General features: G+C 40.2%; 1 protein-coding gene across 5 annotated transcripts in view; it reads right to left on the reverse strand.

Moving 5' to 3' along the window:
• Positions 1–19,518, reverse strand: part of LOC134674749 (uncharacterized) — a 35,906-nt gene extending 16,388 nt beyond the window's left edge. For 2 of the 5 annotated variants that reach the window (XM_063532881.1, XM_063532876.1), the window contains exons 1-4: positions 19,381–19,518; positions 15,880–16,087; positions 15,029–15,224; positions 13,689–13,829 (exon numbers count right to left, since the gene is read on the reverse strand). In XM_063532881.1, coding sequence (XP_063388951.1) covers positions 13,689–13,829; positions 15,029–15,224; positions 15,880–16,087; positions 19,381–19,491 — 656 coding nt within the window. In that variant the 5' untranslated portion in view covers positions 19,492–19,518. Of the gene's footprint in view, positions 1–3,402; positions 3,558–4,306; positions 4,473–4,701; positions 4,849–5,116; positions 5,198–6,136; positions 6,269–6,851; positions 6,987–11,367; positions 11,519–13,688; positions 13,830–15,028; positions 15,225–15,879; positions 16,088–19,380 lie in introns of those variants that run through there. The other 3 variants (XM_063532878.1, XM_063532879.1, XM_063532880.1) reach the window with 3 other exon arrangements.
• Between the last annotated feature and the right edge of the window lie 1,774 nt (positions 19,519–21,292).

Genomic DNA, 21,292 nt, shown 5'->3' on the forward strand with positions numbered 1-21,292 from the left:
ATCTAATATTACCTAAAGTTAATATACCTAATGGACGAAATACTTAAATTCGATACACCTAATGCACGAAATACCTGAAGTCGAAATAGCTTTTTCAGTAGGAGCTAAGCGAACCAGTTTTTTGAATCCATCGGAAATATAAGAAACAATGTTTTAAACTTGTGAAAAAAATATATCTTATACTTATGGATCTGGCAGATACGTTTTGGATCTCAAAAACATGATTAGATAAACTTTGCTCGATAGAAAAAAATTCCAAAGTTACGCCTTTTTTTAACAATAAATCAATTTCAGAGCTACAATACAAACTTTTTTGACTTGTTTTTTACATAAATGTATAGGTAATAAGATAATCTAGATGTTTTGGATCACTTTGTCTCGGTAACATCATTAAAATAATTTCTATGTTTCAATACCTACTAAATCCGCAAGCGCCATCACTTGCGAAGGCACTTACGCCCTCTTCAGTCGCGCGGCAGCGCTTGTAGAGGACGGACCTGCGTCAGTGTGTTCCGCGCGGTCACGTGATTTTACCATTTACAAACAATGGGAAACAAAGCATATAAAACGTAAGAAAAAGTCACTAAGTGCTATAAAAACACACTTTCTGATAACAGAAGCATCTAATACTTTACGAGGTGCTTGAAAGCGCCTAGCTTTACTACATCAACAGTTAAAATATTTCAGTATTTTCACTAGGTCAGCAACCAATTTCAATGTAAGTAAATAATATTATATTCCTAGATAATATAATTGTGAGTATGTAAGTATGATATATTTACAGTATTTCACCTTTACTGATATACCTACGTCCGATCTGCAAAATGATTATATTCCTTCGTGCTCTTTTTGACTCCTTTAAATTCAGAAATTATTTATTTGGATTGACACAGTATGGGGATGCTACAATATATGTATAGTGTTACGCTTTTAGTATGAGGGTGCCGAAGGCGCCCGGCTTTGGATCGCATGCAACGCGCCAGGCCTGTCAAGCGTGCAAATTCATCATCATAATCATAAATTTATATAAATATAAAATGTCAAATAGAAATAATTGGAAAAATTACCATAATAGGCATATCGCAATACAATTATTTAAGAACTAAATACATATCACTAATTCGACATGAATTAAATATAATTGAGAGTTCAAGGTGCCTACAGGCAGTTCATCTTGCGCTTGGTTGTATTAGTCTTGTTCGAGAAACTGAACACGGTGAAAAATAGAGATAATACTCCTAAAAATACGTGTGATACCTCATTAGATTCGTCATAATGCCTAGAAAAATGTATTCGAAGCGTGTAGTAGCACGCACAAAATATCAAAAGTTATAAGCAAAAAAAGGGGGGAAAAGTAGAGATCTTTAATTTCCCCAATATCTCAAAAAGTATTCATATTACGGTGCGAGATGGGTGGGGGTGCTCGACCAAATATCATAGAGGGCCCCAAGACAAAACAAAATACATTTAATTTTTTTCAAAATGGCCGACTTTTTTTATTTTTTTTCAAGTTGGTCCGAGCGCGCTGAAATTTGGCATGGCGAAAGATAGAGGCCTCTAAATTCCTACGAAAAAAAAATTTTTGGAAAAAATCTAAGATGGCAGAAATAATGGTCATTTTAATTTTGTATGGCAACTTTTAAACGGTGCGAGATGGGTGGGGGGGTGCTCGACCAAATGTCATAGAGGGCCCCAAGACAAAACAAACTGCATTTAAAAATTTTCACACAGGGCGACTTTTTTTTTTAATTTTTCAAGTTGGTCCGAGTGCGCTGAGATTTGGCATGCGGCGAGCTTGGAGGCCCAAGATTACTATGTGAAAAAAAAAATTTGGAAAAATCCAAAATGGCGGCGGACACAGGCCAAATTCAAATTTCCAAGTAGGTTAGGCGAGCCCGAAGGGCGAGCTTCAGGCTGGGAGGCCGAAGGCCGACCCCGCGGAGGGTCGTCAGGCCCAGAGCTTTATCTCGAATGTCCAAGCATGCTCCAATCTCATGATAGACCGGGCCGGAGTTTCCGGCGCTTCGTTTTCTATGGAAAGCACCACATGATCACCGATCAGCCGTCATAGAAAATGACATGTCTAAGCGTGAGTCATCCTTAAAATGTAAGGAATCAAATAGTTCTACGTTGTCTCGCTCACACGTGTAACTAAAGAGGCCCACTGATTAACAGTCCGCCGGACGGTATCGGCCTGTCAGTTAGAACATGGTTAGAACAAAATTTTGACAGTTCCGAACAACTGACAGGCCGATAACCGTCCGGCGGACTGTTAATCAGTGGGCCCCTTAAGGTAAGGGGTTATGATTTATTGTTATGTTTTATTGTTATGTTTTATTTTTCAGTTAAAAATGCATCCTAAAGTTGTGGTGTGGAATTTGTACGCTCATAATCATTGCTCTTAACCAGGTAGACTCTTAAACAGCAAACATCTGCACGGTGGAGTCATTTTCGTCGACAATTTCCCGAGAACAGTCACCGCGTCACCGGGAAATTGAAGAGAAATAGAATTCTCGATATGGTCTTAAATGGGCAGAGCATAGATCCCCTGAGTCGGCAACACGAAGAAACTGATAAGTACCTTTCAACAACAAATCAGCTCGCAGTACGTTTTATCGGGAAGAAACTTTAGCGGGATAATGGACGAACTGTGGAGTGCGAAATTCCGGACCGAAACGGCCTTCAAACTTTCAAGAATCCCATCTTAAATCCGGCAACGCACTTCCAACCCCTCTGGTGTTGCGAGTGTCCATGGGCGGCAGTAATCACTTACCGGCAGGCAACCCGTCTGCTCGTTTGCATCGTATACCATTAAAGGGACTAATAGTAGACATACTTTGTGTGGAATATTTTACTAATGAATGAATGAATGAAAATCTTTATTTCAGGCAACTAGTGGCCCATACATAAATACCTTAAAACTAGCATACATATTATAAAAATATATTTTTAACACTTTTTTTTTTGAATGAATGAATGAAAATTTTTATTTAATGCGACGGTACTAGCCAGAGTTTTCAGGGAAAATCTAGTAAAATCAAGTAGATACTGCAAACATTTATGCATTATTTATTTCTCACTTAAGATTGTTGTTGTGATATATGTATATCCAAGTATAATACTCAAAATGGTAAATCTTCTTGTTGATCCAATTTAACCACCACCCACCACCAAACCACCACCAACCAACCACCCTAACCAGCCACCCTAAACTCTGGGGTACTGTTCGCAATTATCTCCTTTTGATTTTGGGATCGTGTCAAAATCAAAAGGAGATAATTGTGGGAGCTACTCCGAAGTTTATTTATACCAGGTTGGCTGGTTATTTATACCAGGGTGGTTGGTTATTTCTAGGTCCATAGAGATGTCCAGTTTGCCCACCACAGACTCGTGCGAATCCGCGTCCAATGAGAAGACTGCGAAGTAAATTCACATCTGTTGGGCCTCCCTGGCCAGCTGCTTCACTTTGGCCCTGGCGACCTTTCCGTTGGACGTCATCGGCAGCTCGTTCGTGAATACCACGCCGCCGCGCAGTCGCTTGTGCTCCGATAGTTTACCTGTCACAGAGAAAGTATAGATGTAGTGCAAAATTGTTTGCCATCGTATTTTCTCGGAAACGTTCGTGATTGTCATGCTACTTCAGTCAACCTCAGTATCTACTTTTCGTACCGAGGCTGACTAAAATAACAAAACACGTTCGTACGTTTCCGTGAAAATACGCTGGAAAATAATTATGCACTACATCTGTACATAAACCTCAGTACCATAATCAACAGTTTAAAAAAACAACGGGTTGCACTCCGAGAGTGCCGGCACCGGCAGAAGTGAAAACTCAATGACATTGTAACAGTTTTTCTATCAGGTCACGTGTCCGTCTTACGAAGCGTCTTACGTCTTACGCTCTCGCGAGTTTAACATTTTTTCCCCATCACTAAAAGTGCACAGCGCCGCGAAAGGAGTTTTCACTTCAAAAAGTTCTCCTCGAGAACTAAGATCTCCTCCAGGCAGAGGTGTAGAGTTAGAGCCGGTGTAGCTTTATTTGACGTATATAAGCGCATTGTTGTATGCCTAACTGTACATAAATACATCTCTAGCTCTAGTTTCTATTCGCGTTCTCTGTCAATGATTGTCATATTGGCTAGGGCCCCTGAATCTGGGGCGTATTTACCCTAGACCATCCGGGCCCGGGGCACCAACCCCCATTGCATTGTTTATCTTTCTTGACTTCTGGGAGTTCTGGGGCGGCGAAACGTATTGGCCCGGGGCGCCAAATTTCAAAGTGCTCTGAATCCGTGGGTATACTCACTTGCTACCAGATCCTGGATCTCCTGAGCAGTGACTGTAGCCCCGGGTTTCCTCACGACCACCGCCACCGGCCACTCCCCGTCCACGGGGTGATCAATGCTGGTCACACACGCCTCCAGGACGCCATCATGCTTCCGTATCACCTCTTCTAATTCCATAGGGATGACCTGTGACAATTTTATTTTTCAGAGAAAAAACATTGCATAAGTATCTAATAGCTGCATGGTTTTTACAGCTAAATATGTATTTCCAACTAATGTTTAGCCAAATCAGTAAGCCGGAAAGCCAGCGAAGATATCTTCCGGGGTGACAATGGACCGGTTTAATGCCGATACCTGCCTGCCGTAACCGAAAATTCGGTTGGTCACTTAAGACCTTATGAAATTTGAATCTTACATGGTAAGAGCGGAATTTGATGAGCATCTTCAATCTCTCTACGAAGAAGAAGAATCCGTTCTCGTCTCTCCGCAGCAGGTCGCCCGTCTTGTACCAGCCGTCGGGCGTTATCGCCTTTGCTGTCTCTTCCGGGTTCTTATAATACTCCTGGAAATCACAACAAAATACAGAACATCGTCTTTAGGTACATTTCGAGTAAGGTAAGGTAAGGAGGTAAGTCTGGCAGTACAGCAAGGAAACGCCGCAAGCGTCCTGGGGACGACGCCCCAGGCAACTTAGGTTTTTAATGATTGTTTCTGATTAATGTGATTATATTGTAAATTTACTCTTTAAATATATAAACATAGGTACAAGCATGTGGCAAAAATGATGAAAGTAAATTAAAGAAAATTATCTCAGAAATGTTTCTACGTACAGTGAAGCGGGGTCCCATGGTCCAGAGCTCTCCGGGAACGTTGGGTTCCGTTATTGTTTCTCCCGTAACCGGATCTACTAGCTGGGAATAAACATAAAGGAGATTAAAATTGCGAGTCATATGTGCCATTACCGGGGCGATTTAATGATGACACTTATTGTTGTTTTATTACCTATAGGTACCTATAGGATAGGTATTGGCACCAGAGTTGGGGTTAAGCCACAGGTTTAGAAGGTACCTATTTTACAAGATTGGCTGTTTGATTGTGAACAGTTTTATAACTGACGAAATTCGGAAGGATGTCATTGGAAGTATTTAATGCGTAAATTATTTGCTTTTGCCAATTTTCGACTGCGACCTCTGTGACCTGGAGCGATTGCGGCACGAGATCTTGATCGTGACGGCCTGTCACTATCGAGCTGACTTTTTAGCGCTTTCATATGCTTAGTCAACTCACTCACTTGACGTATGAGGATAGCCATTTGAGGATCAGGCGCTGATGCTGCGGCTAACTTGAGGAGTTGCTACGTCGTGAATACGGTCAGCCAACTCAGCAAGCTCTTCAATTGGTTCATTGGGCTTCGATGCGATCACAATTTGCATGTTGCTTGGGAGGCGAGACGTCCAGAAAGATAATAGGAACTCATCGGAGATATTCGGCCCTGCCAAATCACGTAGATGGCGGAGAAACTGGGAAGGTTTTCTATCACCCAACTCTGTGCGTAGCGTCAAATCATTCTACCTATACTCACGGCAAATAGATGAGCTCAGCCAAGAGTGAAAGAGACGGTACTATGACCTCAGCTCCATGTTGATATTGCAGCTAGAGTCTGTGCGGAAAGAGAAGAGTTGTGGAATGTATTGGGCTCCATACATTCCACGACTCTTCTCTTTCCGCACAGACTATACTTGTGATCGGCCGTTTGTGATCGTTTGTGGTCGATGAGCACGTTCGTTCATTTTGATTTGTAACTAAATAGTTTTTTTTTCTGACAACAATTGCGTTAGTGTTAGTATTACCTTGACTTTAAACAGGGGTGATTCGACGCCGCAGTTCCCAAGCGGACCCTCGGGCGCCGGCCGCAGCACGAGGCCCAGGCACTCTGTCTGCCCGTATGCCTCTATCACTACCGCATCTGGACGAAGGGCTGCCTGCAAATCAGTAGCTGCTATTAGCTACCCCCTACTCCCGCTAGGTGCCAGACTATCAAAATTTTCAGCTTTCAAACCACGTGTCGAGTTTTGTACTTTTGGTGGTGGTTTGTTATTAACTTATTAAGGTAAACGTATTGGTGCTCGACGCGGTCCCAGTACATATATGTCATCTCGAAACTCAAGTCATAGTAAATAGAGGTGACAGCAGCTTGTCATCTGGGCATTAGCATGTCGAGCACTGGTGCGTTTCCCTTATTTATTTTCGAGGTGAGAGGGGTGGGAACATTAAATTAAAAACTGTATGCGAAAAATACGCAAGTAGGTATTAGGTGTAAAGGATGACGCGCTAGTACGGGTTCGGTTCTGGGCCGTGGCGCGCGACACTTCAGTTTCCATAGAAAGCATCAGGTGATCACCCATCATAGAAAACGAGACTTCGGAACCGTAAGTCTCGACCCGGAACCGGGCCGTTCTAACGCGAGTACTTATCACTAGCACGTTATTATTCCGCGGATTAGCCAAATTATTTAAAGTAAATGGTTGCATTGTATTGACCAAGAGAGGTAAAAAAACTAAATACCTTTAGATCGACGAGGAGGTTTGTCTGAATACAAGATCCAGAGAGGACGATGGCGTTAAAGCAGGTCAGGTCACAGGGTGTATCGTGCTTCAGGATGCGGTGCAGGATCGAAGGTGTGCTCATCATCACTACAGGCTGGAACCACGAAAAAAATTACGATTTAACATCCGTTACCGTAACCCAGGGATGTTGCGGATGCAGATTTTTTGACATCGGACGCGGATGCGAATATTTAAAGGCTCACATGCGCGGTTGCGGATGCGGTTGCGAATATTCGCAACCTGCGCAACATCCCTGCCGTAAACTTAGGTAACTTTAGTCTACAACTTACACCTGTCGTCCAAATTCAAGTTCCAGTAAAATATACCGGGTGTGGCCTGTAATATGAGCAAAAAATTAAACTGTAGGCTGTCCTCCTCATACTGACCAACATTTGTTCAGCTACTTTTAAAAATAACTTGTGGTTTGATTTTTAATACACTTTAAAGTTTATTCTAAGACGCAATGTATTTCGAATTTGGTTATGTTTAAGGCGTGACAAGCAACGTCAATCGCAATGATATGGCGTGGCGATGACGTCCATTGAAGATAATATTTATTTAGTACTAGCTGTGCCCGCGGCTCCGCCCGCGTGGAATTCGGTTTGTGTCAGTAAGCTGCTAAATATATATAAAATAGTAAATTACATTACGGCAAATTTTTTTATTAAAAAATTATATCATTTATAATTTCCTGCATGATAATTTCTTAAAAGAATTCTATCTTATTGTTTCATACTTTTTAGAGCGCGATTTGTAGTAGTCCGACTACGCCCGACTCTTTTAGTATGAGAAAGTCGAAGTCGCCTAGCTTTGGATCGCGTGCAGTGCGCCACATACGTCGGGCAATTCCCGACTCTTTTAGTATGAGGGCGCCGAAGGAGCCCGACTTTGGAACGCATTCAGCGCGCCACGTGCGTCGGGCTTAGCCCGACGCTTTGAGTATGAGGATGCCTTCCGCTCCCAACTTTGGCAAGCGTACAGCGTGTCACGTACGTCGGGTTACGCCCGACGCTTTGAGTATGAGGGAGGCGCCCGGCTTTGAAACGCGTACAGCGTGCCACGTACGTCGGTCTACGCCTGACTTTTAGTATGAGGGTGCCGAAGGCGCCCAGTTTTTGCAAGCGTACAGCGTGTCACGTACGTCGGTCTACGCCCGACTCTTTTAGTATGAGGGCGCCGAAGACGCCCAGCTTTGAAACGCGTACGTTACGCCCGACGTTCTGAGTAAGAGGGCGTCGGAAGCGCCCGGCTTTGGAATGCGTACAGCGCGTCACGTACGTCGGTCTACGCCTGACTTTTAGTATGAGGGTGCCGAAGGCGCCCAGCTTTGGAAAGCGTACAACGTGTCACGTACGTTGGTCTACGTCCGACACTTTTAGTATGAGGCTGCCGTAGGCGACCGGCTTTGGAACGCGTACAGCGCGCCACGTACGTCGGGCTACTCCCGACGCTTCGGGTATGAGGGCGCCGAAGGCGCCCGGCTTCGGAACGCGAACAGTGTGTCACGTACGTCGGTCTATGCCCGACTCCTTGAGTATGAGGGCGCCGAAGGCGCTCGGCTTTGGTAACCATACAGCGTGTCACGTACGTCTCTTTGGGTAAGTAATAGAACGTATACAAACCTATAATATATTGCTCAGAATATATAAATTCAATTAGTATAATTATGAATGGCATAACGTGCAATTAGTATAACGTGCGATACGTATAACAATGAATTCTATAATTTTATATTGTATAATGTACACCTAACCTAACCTAACCCACTTTTCTGGTAGCAGTTTTTTTTCTCTGAGGGGTCACAGTTCAAACCTAACCTAACCCACTTTTCTGGTAGCAGTTTTTTTTCTCTGAGGGGTCACAGTTCAAACCTAACCTAACCTACTTTTCTGACAGTTATTATTAGTTAAGTACTACGAACTTCGAAATTCTGAGCTATCCTATCCAAATAATTTTACCAATGTTTTGTTCAGATAATTATATGAGATTTTATTAATTATTTTAATTTATATGCGGTATCATCTCAGCCATAAGACGTCCACTGCTGAACATAGGCCTTCCCCTTACTTATATGCGTAATAAATGTTATATTAAATATAGTTAGTTTATATGTATAGTATACCAAACAACGATATGTATATAGAATGTTATATTATTTTTATGTTATACTAATTGAAAATATATATTTAGTGCATTATACATAAGATAATTATACTTTTTGAACGATTATAAACTGAAATTATACCAAAAGTGCATATTCATTATGATACGCACCCCGTCTCTTTTAGTATGAGAAAGTCGAAGTCGCCTGGCTTTGGACCGCGTGCAGCGCGCCACGTTGTCGGGCTACGCCAGATTCTTTTAGTAAGTATGAGGGCGCCGAAGGCGCCCGGCTTTGGAACGCGTACAGCGCGACACGTTCGTCGGGTTAAGTTCGAAACAGTGCCGGATTAAGACATTTTGATGCCCTAAGCATTTCTAGACCATGGTGCCCCCTCTCCCTAGGGTCATTAAGAAGTTCATTGCCGTATTACAGCTGAGAATGGAAATCAGTCACAACATTTTATCACGAAAATCGACAGTGCTGCAGCAGTAACGTTGTAACAGAGTAATGCTGCTCTAGTCGCCACCAGAATGTCACCTTTAACACATCTTAGAAAGTGATTGGAAACGCGAGCGAAGCGAGCGCGAAAATTTTTCGATATAAAAACGCAATGATAGACAGTTGTACATTTTTACTTTTAGTATGGAAATCAGTCACATCATTTTATGACGAAAATTGACAGTACCGCAGCAGTAACGTTGCAACAGAGTAATGCTGCTGCAGTCGCCAACCGAATGTCACCTTTATCATACCATAGAAAGTTAAAAACGAAACCGAAATATATCGAAAAAAATTATTCGATATAAAAAACGCAATTTTACTTTTAGTCCCAACCAGGCGCGAATCCAGGATTTTATACAAAGAAGGGATGGGACAGTTTTCTATCAGCCTAGCTTCGCATAAGGCTCGATATTTAAGGGTCTCAGCGAGGTTGTTTTCATGCATAAAAGATGCAAGAAAGCAGAGCTTGGAAGTGAATTGAATTGGCGAAGTGTGAGCAAGGCAGCAGGCCCAGCTGCGAAAGAGGAAAGCTTGGATTTGGATCCATGCCCAAGTGTAATTAAAGCAGAAGATCAACTTTGCCGTAAGGCAGAAGGCCTCGCATAAGACCTAACGCCAAACCGCAAAAGAGTGGGTTGAAATCGAATATATGCATGTAATCACGACTCTTCTACTGCTACCGATTGTTTCCGAAAGAATTACGCGCCATTATTTTTGCAAATTAGCTATTGGACAGCTAAAAAAAAGTCGTGTGGTAAAAACGATGTGTCTGTCCCTAATTTTAAAATTTGTTCTACTTTTTCAACCTGGCATTTTGGTGCCCCTCCTTCCTAAGTAGCGCCATAACATTCAGCGGCAAACTTAAATCAAGCGAGGGTTGTGGCTACCCCCCCTTTTAAGGGTTGCATTTTTATAGCCTAAAACCTGGCCGGAGATTTTCTCGACAGATTAGTAAAGTTTGCATCAAAATCCGTTCAGCCGTTTTCACGTGATGCGCGTTCAAATAAACAGACAAACAGATAAACAGATAAACAGACAAACAGACAAAAATTCTAAAAACTGTTGGAACGTGTTCTGTTATCGATTCTAAGTATCCCCAGCCAACTTTTTTTCAAATATCTTCCATGTACAGACTTTCGACCCTCTACAGCTTTATTATATGTATAGATAGATGAAAAATAGGGAGTCTAAATAATTCATAATTTTTAAAAGTTGTTGAACAAAAGTGTCACCCTCTGAGGAGTACAATCTATGTTTTAATTATTTGCTCGTGTTACAGGCCACACCCGGTATAAGTATTAATTAATATTTTTCAAACCGTAAACGCAAGCTCCTAATGACACTCCTCGGTACGGAGTGAAACATGAAACATGTCGAGCGTTTTTCGACTTAGAATACGTGAGTGACCCATTCTTAATATATTTAATATGTGGGTTACTCACGGAAGTTTTGTTATTAAAATTTTTCATATTATGTTGAGTATCAAATGTAGAAAAGCATTTGGTGTATTCCAATTCCATTTGGTATATATCTAAGCTCCAAAATAAATGTAACGAGTACAAATCAAGGCTCGTTATTAACCAACTTTAATATGAGTTAACGTTAATATGACTATACTTACCGCTATGTTTACCGGCCTTTCCCATGACTTACCCTATATTTACCAGCCTTCCCCATGCCTTACCCTATATTTACCGGCCTTCCCCATGATTTACCCTATATTTACCGGCCTTCCCCATGATTTACCCTATATTTGCCGGCCTTCCCCCTGACTTACCCTATATTTACCGGCCTTCCCCATGATTTACCCAATATTTACCGGCCGTCCCCATGATTTACCCTATATTGACCGGCCTTCCCCATGACTTACCTTATATTTATTGATAATGTCAATAACATGTTCAGCAGTAGCAGGCGCCGAGGTCTGAAGCTTGATCTGATTCTGTGCGGGTATTAAAATCGCATTGAGGTAGGCTGTAAACCACTGGACGGCTGACAAATTCAGAGCAGGCATTAAATTTCTGAAAATCAACGTAATTACTAAAAAAAACCGCTTGATTTATTTACAAACAAGATATATACAGTAGTATTACTAAAAATTTAATAACTAGCTTAAATCTAAAATAGGCCCTTGAGGCATTGTACCAAGGATGCTGGCGGCATTTCCTCGCTGTATCGCAATGCTGATACGTTGTGCGAGGTAACCGCCACCAGAGGGGCTACCGCGAAAATACCTAGAAATTCGCAAATTGCGGGGATCTTTATCTTTTACTCCAATGAAGGCATAATTAGAGTGACAGAGAAAAATGCCCGCAATTTGCAAACTTCGATTTTCGCGGTTATAGCCCAGTTATGTCAACCAGACGCTTCGCGATTTCTGCGAATAACTTATATATAAACAACCTCATTACTATAGTTGGTCAAACCAAATTTGTCAGTAAATAAGAACAAAAAAACTATAGGTATTCATCCTTTTCTTTTGGGTGTTAGTACTAGTGTAAGTAAGACAAAGATAGTATGATTCTCTGTCTATGTTTGAAATGAGACAGTCCTTTGATAAACTATATAAGCGAAGAGAATTTAAATAAGTTTTTGGCAAAAATTTCATTTTTGGTACAAGCTTTTATCGCTGACTGTACTTTTCTTACGACAGACAACTAATACACATCGAGACAATTCTAAAAACCCCTAACACAATTAGGTTACGTTGTTTCATCACAGAGTTCCTATGGCCACCTCCTGTCTCCATCATCAGATCAGCTCGATGGTGCCATAATATTGCATTGTCATCCGATTTATACGTGCATGCAAAATTTCAGCTCAATCGGAAACCGGGAAGTGGATCAAATTTAACTTGGAAGATTTGATTACAGACAGACAACGGTCAGGTGAAACCACAGACAAAACATCCTCTAGACTGAGCATAGTCGCACTACCCCCGCTGCCACGCATACGGTAATTTTACTCCATGTTCGAGTCGAAAGTGTCTTTGTGTGACGTCCGTGAACTCGTTCGTCGTTTGAACGGACCAATCACGGCACGGGACTTCGCTCACCTCGTCCCGCGCACCCCCGCATTTTTGGCAGCATCGGTTGCATGAAATAATTGCTCTAAACTCCGTCTAGAAGATTCCTAGTCTATGGGTGAAACTAAATAAAAGCTTGTAATAATAGAGAAAGAGGTGTGTCAAAGTAAATTTTGTAGTCACAGTTATGATTCTCTCAAATTCTTCTTTACTTCTAATCTTTTCATATTCGGGTAGATTACTGGAATCATTTATTGTAACGCTGCCATACATGACCCTAAATTTTTTTATTAAGCTATGAGCTTCATCACATCTGATATTTGAGTAATTCTAAGCATTTCTAGCCTGGGAGGCAAAAAGAAGCGTGCGTCTAAGACGGCCGCCACCCGTCATCTTTAAAAAAATCGATTCTGATCCTGGTGGCTACTAGGGCAAGTTTGGTATCATTTTCGTATAAACCAAAGACGTAGAATTCATTGCTGGGATTTGTTTTTTTTTCAGTTTCATAGTAATTTTACAAGAAAAACGTAAAAAGGTGAAAATTTTGGTTGAAGATTTTTGCTACGCGGAGCCGAAACTACAAAAGATAGAAAGTTGAAATTTATAAATTGTACAAGAGATAAGAAGCGATTTTGAGAAATTCAACCCCTAAGGGGGTTAAAAAGGGGATGAAAGTTTGTATGGGGTTCAAGTTTTATTTTAAGCTAGGAACTTGAAACTTGGTAAAACGATATATTATTAAAATACAAGAAAACTAATTTCAGCGTTTTTGAAAATTTTCCCCTAAGGTGGTGAAAAAGGGGTTGAAAGTTTGTATGGATATCAAAAAAATTTTTCGAACGCGGGACTTGAATCTTTGTATTTGGGGATATTATTAAAGACAGGAAAAGTAATTTCAGCGTTTTGTAAAATTCATCCCCTAACAGGGTTAAAAAGAGGTTGAAAGTTTGAATCCATTACAAATCCGAGTAGACGCACATTTCTTATTGCTTCCGAGGCTTGAAATGCTTAGAATTACTCAAGGAACATATGTGATGAAGCTCATAGCTTAATAAAAAAAATTTGGGTCGACTTTATAACTGCCTCCGCTAGATGGCGACACTTTTTGATATTTAACAAATTAACGCATAACACTCGCTTGTTTAATAAATATAATGGCATCTTACTTTGAAGTGTGCACCGCTGTATAAATTTTGATGATCTTGACGATGATCTGATGCTTTATAGCTGCAACTTTAGGGTACCCAGTGGACCCACTAGTGGCGACTAGAAACGCAAACACTTTATCCGTGTCGAAGTCAGCTATCCTGAAAGATAACATGAAACAGTTCGGTATAGTTTATGGATCCTCTACACGATGGGCCAGCGCCGGCCACTTGCCGGCTTGGGCACATGGGACGCAGCCATGCGGTAGAATGAGATAGCAATATCACTTGCTCCCTCTAACGCATAAATGTCCCTTGGAGTGGCAGCGCTGGCCCATCTTGTAGGGGAGCCATTAGCCTGTAGGGGCAGCGACGAAGTGTGGCATGGACATCATAAACCATTTTTAGCGCTCCGTACCTTATTAAAAGGAAAAATGTCGGATCACTCGTGCATCTGTCTGTCCGTCTGTCACAGCCTAATATTTTCCTCGAAATTATTGGACCAATTATGACCCTTCATGAGAAAAGGTGTCTTATGACGGCTGGCGCTTACGTCGCATAGCACCGCAGTAGTATCGGGGCGGCGTTAATAATAGCGTATGCGCCAACCGCTATGAAGTACCCTCACCCATAAGACGTCACAATTAAGTTGAAATTTGGCACATAAACATTATTAATAATAGTTTAATTGCCATACCCATACACGGTATGTTTGTGATAGTGACGCGATCTCAAATGATATGTGTCAAGTCATGCAGGTCATGCTCAATGAAGTGTGTTTTTCATCATTAAAGTCCTGTTTTAGAAGGTGAACTGTGAACAGTCTGAAATGTGTTAATTTGTTATTTGTCAAGGTATATTGTGTGACCGTTTTAGACATTTACGTCGTTGCTATGAGGTTTATGAATTTTGCTACGGCTCATAGGAGCATGGGGTTCACTTGAAAACTAATCCCAAGAATTGACGTAGGCACTAGGTTTTACGAAAGCGACTGCCATCTGACCTTCCAACCCAGAGGGGAAACTAGGCCTTACTGGGATTAGTCCGGTTTCCTCGCGATGTTTTCCTTCACCGAAATGCGACTGGTAGGTGTATTTGGGTAATTCCGAATGTCAGATAATTCCGAAATTCAGATGAAAATCACCCAAACGTCCATCATAATAAAAGTCTCACCGTAATAAAAGTCGGAATAAAATTATCCGACAGTTTCCGACATTCGGAATTACCCGAATACAATTAAATATCAAATGATATTTCGTACATAGGTAATTCCGAAGCACGCTAAGACTAAGGATTCGCGAAGGGCAAGCTATTGTCACCTTGGCCAGGCCGCCTGTCTATCTTTAAACAATGGCACTTACTGGAAATCATTTATAGATTGGTCGCTGGCATGATACTGTTGTATCAATTCGGTCATTGTGTTCCCGCTGCCATCAAATGTGACTATCCTCGTATCCAACCCCAGCTCCTCCACTGCTCTTCTGTAGTCCTGGTATGAAGACTGCGGGCAAAAGGCGATCTTTGGCTCAATTTGCTTGAACATCTGTTTGATTTCGTCTGGAAAGCGTAGTGAAGATTAGGTATAACTTATAACTTATAAGGTAGGTATAAGTTATAACTTAGGTTTAGGTTTAAGATGTTCGCAACTAAGACCGTTAAAAAAGTGCTAATAACTTCAACAATAATCGGAAAAAAACAAGTTACCTACATTAATCAAGATTAAACACTGATAAGAAAGTCAATAAACCGCCTGTCAGTAAAGAAAGTCATCATTATCATGATGACTATTATATGATTAACATTACTGATATAAATATTTACCTACTTACAAGGAAAAAATCCTATACTAAATACCTACTAAATATTCGATTTGTTCTTAGGCTATGATTTAGTTCGCAGCGCAATACCAGTAATTTCCGCAGGAAACCTACAACTTTTAATTTTTGTCTTGTAATCTTAAGCGAACTCAGCGCCGTCGACTGGACAGAAACGGCTTTGGACAGAGTAGCATGGCGGTCTTTGGAGTCGGAGGCCAAGATCTACTTTGGATCGTTGCAGCCACAGTTTTCCTATAGGATAGCGGTGCCGTCGTATAGCGGCCGTCTACAACAAAATAATATGGCTAAATAAGGATTAGTAGTATTTTATATGGAGACGGCCGCTTTATGACGGCACCGTTGTACTAGGAAACTAGAGTTTAAGTAAATCTTACCAAATTTGAAAAAGGGGTCAACGCCACTGATAGGGTACCCGTTCATAAGGGCGGAGTAGAAGGGTATGTGGAGGTCCAGATGGTTGTCCCCGCCCAGCGCGAGCACGTCGCCCGGCTTCAGGCCCAGGGTCCGCAGACACCTGGCCAGGGTCGTGGCGCGAGTGAGAACCGACCGTCTGGTCTCCTCTTCGCCTGTTGCTGCGTCTATCTGTAAAATTGGGATTGTGTTTATTAGAGATGCACGGGATATTCGGTTACTATCCGGTATCCGGCCCATCCGGCCATTATTTCAACATCCGGCCGGATACCGGATAGAGTAGGTAACATGGCTTGATTTCGGAGTAAACAAAATTGGAATATGAAACAGTCACGGTTATACTTACAATCGTACTCGTTTATTATTTTAAAACATAGCAACTTTTGATGCTGACGGTGAGGTGCTGTAAGTATAGGCAGGTACTTATTGTACTTTTGCGTCAAAGAAAAGGTCCGCATGCGAGCACTTCATTCCCGCAGCTCGGCCTTCGGCCTCGCGTGCTTGGGTAATCGTAAGAGACGCTCCGGGCCTATATCTTTCAGTCTCGCGATTTACACGTGTGGCTCAGACTTTTGAATGTTAAATTGTGTTGCACTCTATTAATGGATTAATATTAACATCAATCAATTTGCTCCGGTAAGTAGCTTAAGAATAATATAAATATATGTAATACTTACGAACGTTCATATATAAGTGCTTGTTGCTAGGTCTACAATCTACATGAATAAAGCATATTGACTTTGACTTACTTAACTATTGCAGACGATTTAAGGATAACTCACGTTAGACCGGGCCGTGTCCGGGCCGTAGCTTCCGGCGCTTTCTTTTCTTTGACTAACAGGCGATCAGGTGATGCATTGCATAGAAAACGATGCGCCGGAAGCTCCGGCCCGGTCTAACGTGAAACGTGAGTCATCCTTTATGGTGTAGCCCCGACCGTTTGCTGTCGTTGTATAGACCGATGCTAGACTGACATGCATGTCACATCCACAAGCCAGTCACACAGGATGCGGATAAACAACTACTGATGGACATCAGCACTTAGGTAACTACATTGATGACAATCTCATGGCTACATGATTATAGGCACGGTCAGCCAAGAAAGTGGTCTACCACTTTTGGACTCTATCAATCTGAGGGATCATCCATTAATTACATCACACGTTTAGGGGGAGGGAGGGGGTCAAGAAAATGTGACATATTGTGACATGGGGGAGGGGGGAGACACAAACTTTGTGACGTCATCAGTAATCGAAAATTTATATAAATTATTTTATTCGCTGTACATTTAAATAACAAGTTTTTAAAACGATAATCGTTTTTATTCGTTTAATTTTCTTTCCTAAGCAGTTTTGGGTTATAAAATTACTAATATTTATATCGTCAAAAATATTTTGATAAAATATTAATAATACTTAGGTACTTAAGGTAAACGGCCCCAAGTTCGTGTTAGTACGTTATTTCGTTAGTTTTTTTTCTGGCGCAAATAATAAGGAATTCAAATATCTTTTATTCAAATTATACATATGAAAAAAATCTGTATTATTTAATCTCTTCAATAAAATGATAACCAATATTTTAGTGATTAAACTAAGAGTAATACGACGGTCGAAACTGTTAGACGGCCGCGAATAGCTGTGTTGTATGCGTGCACTTTTTTTAGGCGTAAGGTGCGCGCTCTCACTTGTTAAGCTTATAGGAAGGAAAAGCTAAACCCATTCGGATAAAAGTTTTTGGGAGTGTTTCTGTGGGTTCCTTAGTAATTGATTTGATAAGAAAAAAGATTGAATATATGCATAGAAATAACTTAAAATTGCAATAAATCGACTCACGAAATAGCGGTCATTTTATCTTACGTATGTCTCCTATTTCGTGCCACTAACGAATCAAGGATTTTCTAGATACATTTTGAGTGCTTGTTTTTAAATATAACAACAAAGATAATTAAAAAAATAAATTAGAAAACCATTAATGTATTTCATGAAGTTTCGTATGAGCGAAATTCGGTATATGTTTTTTTCACTAGAATTCTTATAAAACGAGTTTGAATGTGACCCAAGTTAAACATTTTAAGGTATGTTCCACGTATATTGTCATATTAACTACTAGCACAATTTTATTTATTATTGAAATTTGATTTATTTTTGTGTATGTTTATTTTTAACGTATAAGATAGTAAATTATTTTTTGTAAAAAATTTTTATTTTTAATTATTTTTTATTTTTTTTATTGTATTTTTTTATGTTTTATTTAAATTAAATAGTTTGACTTTTAATCAAGTATTAAAGTACCCATATGGTTTACCTAAGTCTTAATTCAACTATTAAAGTCGACGAGTACAAAAAACTTTAAGCTAGTTCTCAATTTAACATTTTTTTTTATTTATTTTTTTTATTTGACCTTACAATTATTCGTAAGTAGGGAAGACCGTTAAATATTTAAAATGATTATCAGAAAATTATCAATTTATCACCAATTACTCTAAGAAAACTTTATGCCGAAACAGGGGACACGAATTCACGAATTTAGGGGCTGACCTAAATTTGTATCACGAAATGGGAGCCAAATAAGAGGTCCACGAAAAAATTCATATAAAAAAAAGTTTCAACTAAAACCCTACAGTTTATACATTAAATTATTAACAAAGAACTAATATAACATATTCAAAAGCTTTCAAGGTATTGATATGCTTAGTAATATTAAAAAAAAATACACAAACTCTCAACTCACTCTCAAGAGCCTTAACCTGCCGAAACAGGGGCCCTTTACCTTACTTAATTCGATTTGGCGATTTCGTAGAAAAAATGTGATGTCACACTAGGGGGGAGGGGTTTGCCAAATGTGACCAAGTGTGACAAGGAGGGGGGAGGGGTCAAAAAACCTAGAAATTCGTGTGACGTAATTAATGGATGACCCCTCAGATGATAGAGTCGAAAAGTAGTAGACCACTTTTTTGGCTGACTGTACGAATTTTACTTCCACAGTCTAATAAATTTTAAAGCTGAACTTATTATATCCAAAATAGCTTTAGAATTGTTTGCGTTGTTTATTTTAAATGTTTTTATTGTTCCGTACAATTCTGTAAAAAGCGGATTCAATTTAAAGTTCATATTTATCAAAGTTTTATTTTTTATGTAACATCTACTGTCTCTTCCATATATTGATATATTGTTTACGTCAAAATAAATCAATTGTATGCATTATTCAAGCAAAAAATTAAAGTTTTATATAGGGACATATATATTGTTGTTTGAATAGGTAAGTGGCTATATCTATATATCCAATTGTGTCGCTTAACTTCAAATTCGACCCACTTAGGAAATATCTACCTATTAGGTAACCTACCTACCTATTAGGTACCTAATAGGTATGGTAGAATACTAAAAAGTGGACGACAAAGGAAGAAAACTATAAAAAATAGTTACGGAACTATTCATTTATCCGAACTTTTTTTTTTCACTAACCTGACACACAGCATCCGGATCCTTAAGCATGCAGTCTCTAAAAAGATGTCCCAAGTGATAATTCTCGTTATTCTGACTGTTCATTTGTACTTTTTTCGACGTTTCACTCATGATTTTATATCACACACTTGTATAGAATGTTCGGATGTGACCGTCACACACGTCACGTCGACGCGAGATCGTTCGATCAATTACGATTGTGTTCTTTTGATAGGTTAATGCTCGCGCCTAGAGAATTATGTTTCCATTATCTTTGCTCGCGCTTAGATTAAGATCTAGACCACCTTGTATTTGTAGATGGAGCAAGTCGTCACTTAGCTTAAAAATACAGCGGAAGTCAGAATTGCTTACTTTTTCAGAAGAGAAAAATTGCTCTATTCATGATGAAAATTTATGTCCGGTACAGTACCTTAATAAATACGAACTCGTAGTCAAATTTCTTTATCTTTGGTCTTGGATTTACCTTTGTTGAAATTCGAACACGCCTTTTCACCAGTCTGATCCACCAAATCGTGCTGATAGTGCCATTGTAATTAATGGTGAGTTCCTTCTACATCGAGTTTCGAGTGGTATGAGAGTGGGCATACCAAGGAATAAAAACTTTTTACATAAAAAAAAGAAAACCGACTCCAAAAAGGATGAAATATAATATTATCCTTTTTTAAGTCTATGCGTTACCAACTGATATGTTTGAAGTCGGTGCCAAGCCAAGTAGTAACAATACCAGTCAAGTCCGTTTTATAATGCGTAGTCTGAGGGAGGTAGTCAACATATGTGTTTGCGACAGATATGAATGGGTGGAGAGTTTCCATTGTAATATCCTAAACGAAAACTGGTCAATGTTTATATAGCCGGCTGGGTTCTAAGCTGGTGGTGGTACGTTTAAACCCCGGCCGGGGGTGCGAAACTTCTAACTTCGGCCAAACTCGGCTCCGCTCGGCCCAGCATTGCTCCGAGCAATTATTAGGGTTGACACAGCTTGACGTCCCTTTGCATGCACGCCCACGGATAAGATATAGGCTTGAATTTTGACAACCCTAAGCAGCCGAAAGGGATGGTGCCATACATAAGAAAGGCATGATTCGTCCAGTCTGGCCTACCGCGAACCACGATCGACTTGTTGCCTCTTTGTCGCACTTGTAAATTCGTACGTAAGTGTGACAGGGAGGCGATACGCCGAACGTGGCTCGCGGTTGCCCTCTGAACCGCTGTCAAACTTCGGTTTTGTAGAAAGTTTCCTTTCTGTACTATATATCATTTATTCTGTGCCCCGGCTTGTAAAAATGAATTGCTTGGGACATACAGAGAAAATCATTTGATATTCCAGCTTTTGCAAGAAAATACTGCCCTATAACCTATAACTACTCAAAAACATTGAAAATCGGTAATATTTAGGTACGTTGGAAGTAAAGAAGAATCAATTAACTTTAGTGTATCTACGGGACAAACTCCAACGTTGATAATAACCTCAGTAATTACTTACAGCAGTGCATCAATTGATAATGATAAGTTGATAAGCTTGGAACGATTAGAATTACCTATATCAATGATATATAGTAACCCGGTATAAGATAAGTAAAGTCTGAGGAAAAAACATGACCGGAAATCAAAAGAAAGTTATTAAGTACTCGAATATAGGGCGCCACACCTATGGCATATGCATGGCGTTGGCGACACCGTTTGATATTTAACAATTTTAACACATATCAATGAAAGAACATGGGTCATGTCATAACTGTTTCAGTATAGGGAAGTTTACTATAAAAGTGACATTCCATTTCCAACTGCAGCTGCAATACTGTTAATTTTCTATGGAAAATGACAATGACAGCGACGCGTTTCCATAGTAATATGAACGGTATTGCAGCTCCAGTTGGAAATGGAATGTCACTCTAAAATCAATAAATATTAT

Source organism: Cydia fagiglandana, chromosome 20 (assembly GCF_963556715.1).
Source record: "Cydia fagiglandana chromosome 20, ilCydFagi1.1, whole genome shotgun sequence".
Classification (NCBI taxonomy): domain Eukaryota; kingdom Metazoa; phylum Arthropoda; class Insecta; order Lepidoptera; family Tortricidae; genus Cydia; species Cydia fagiglandana.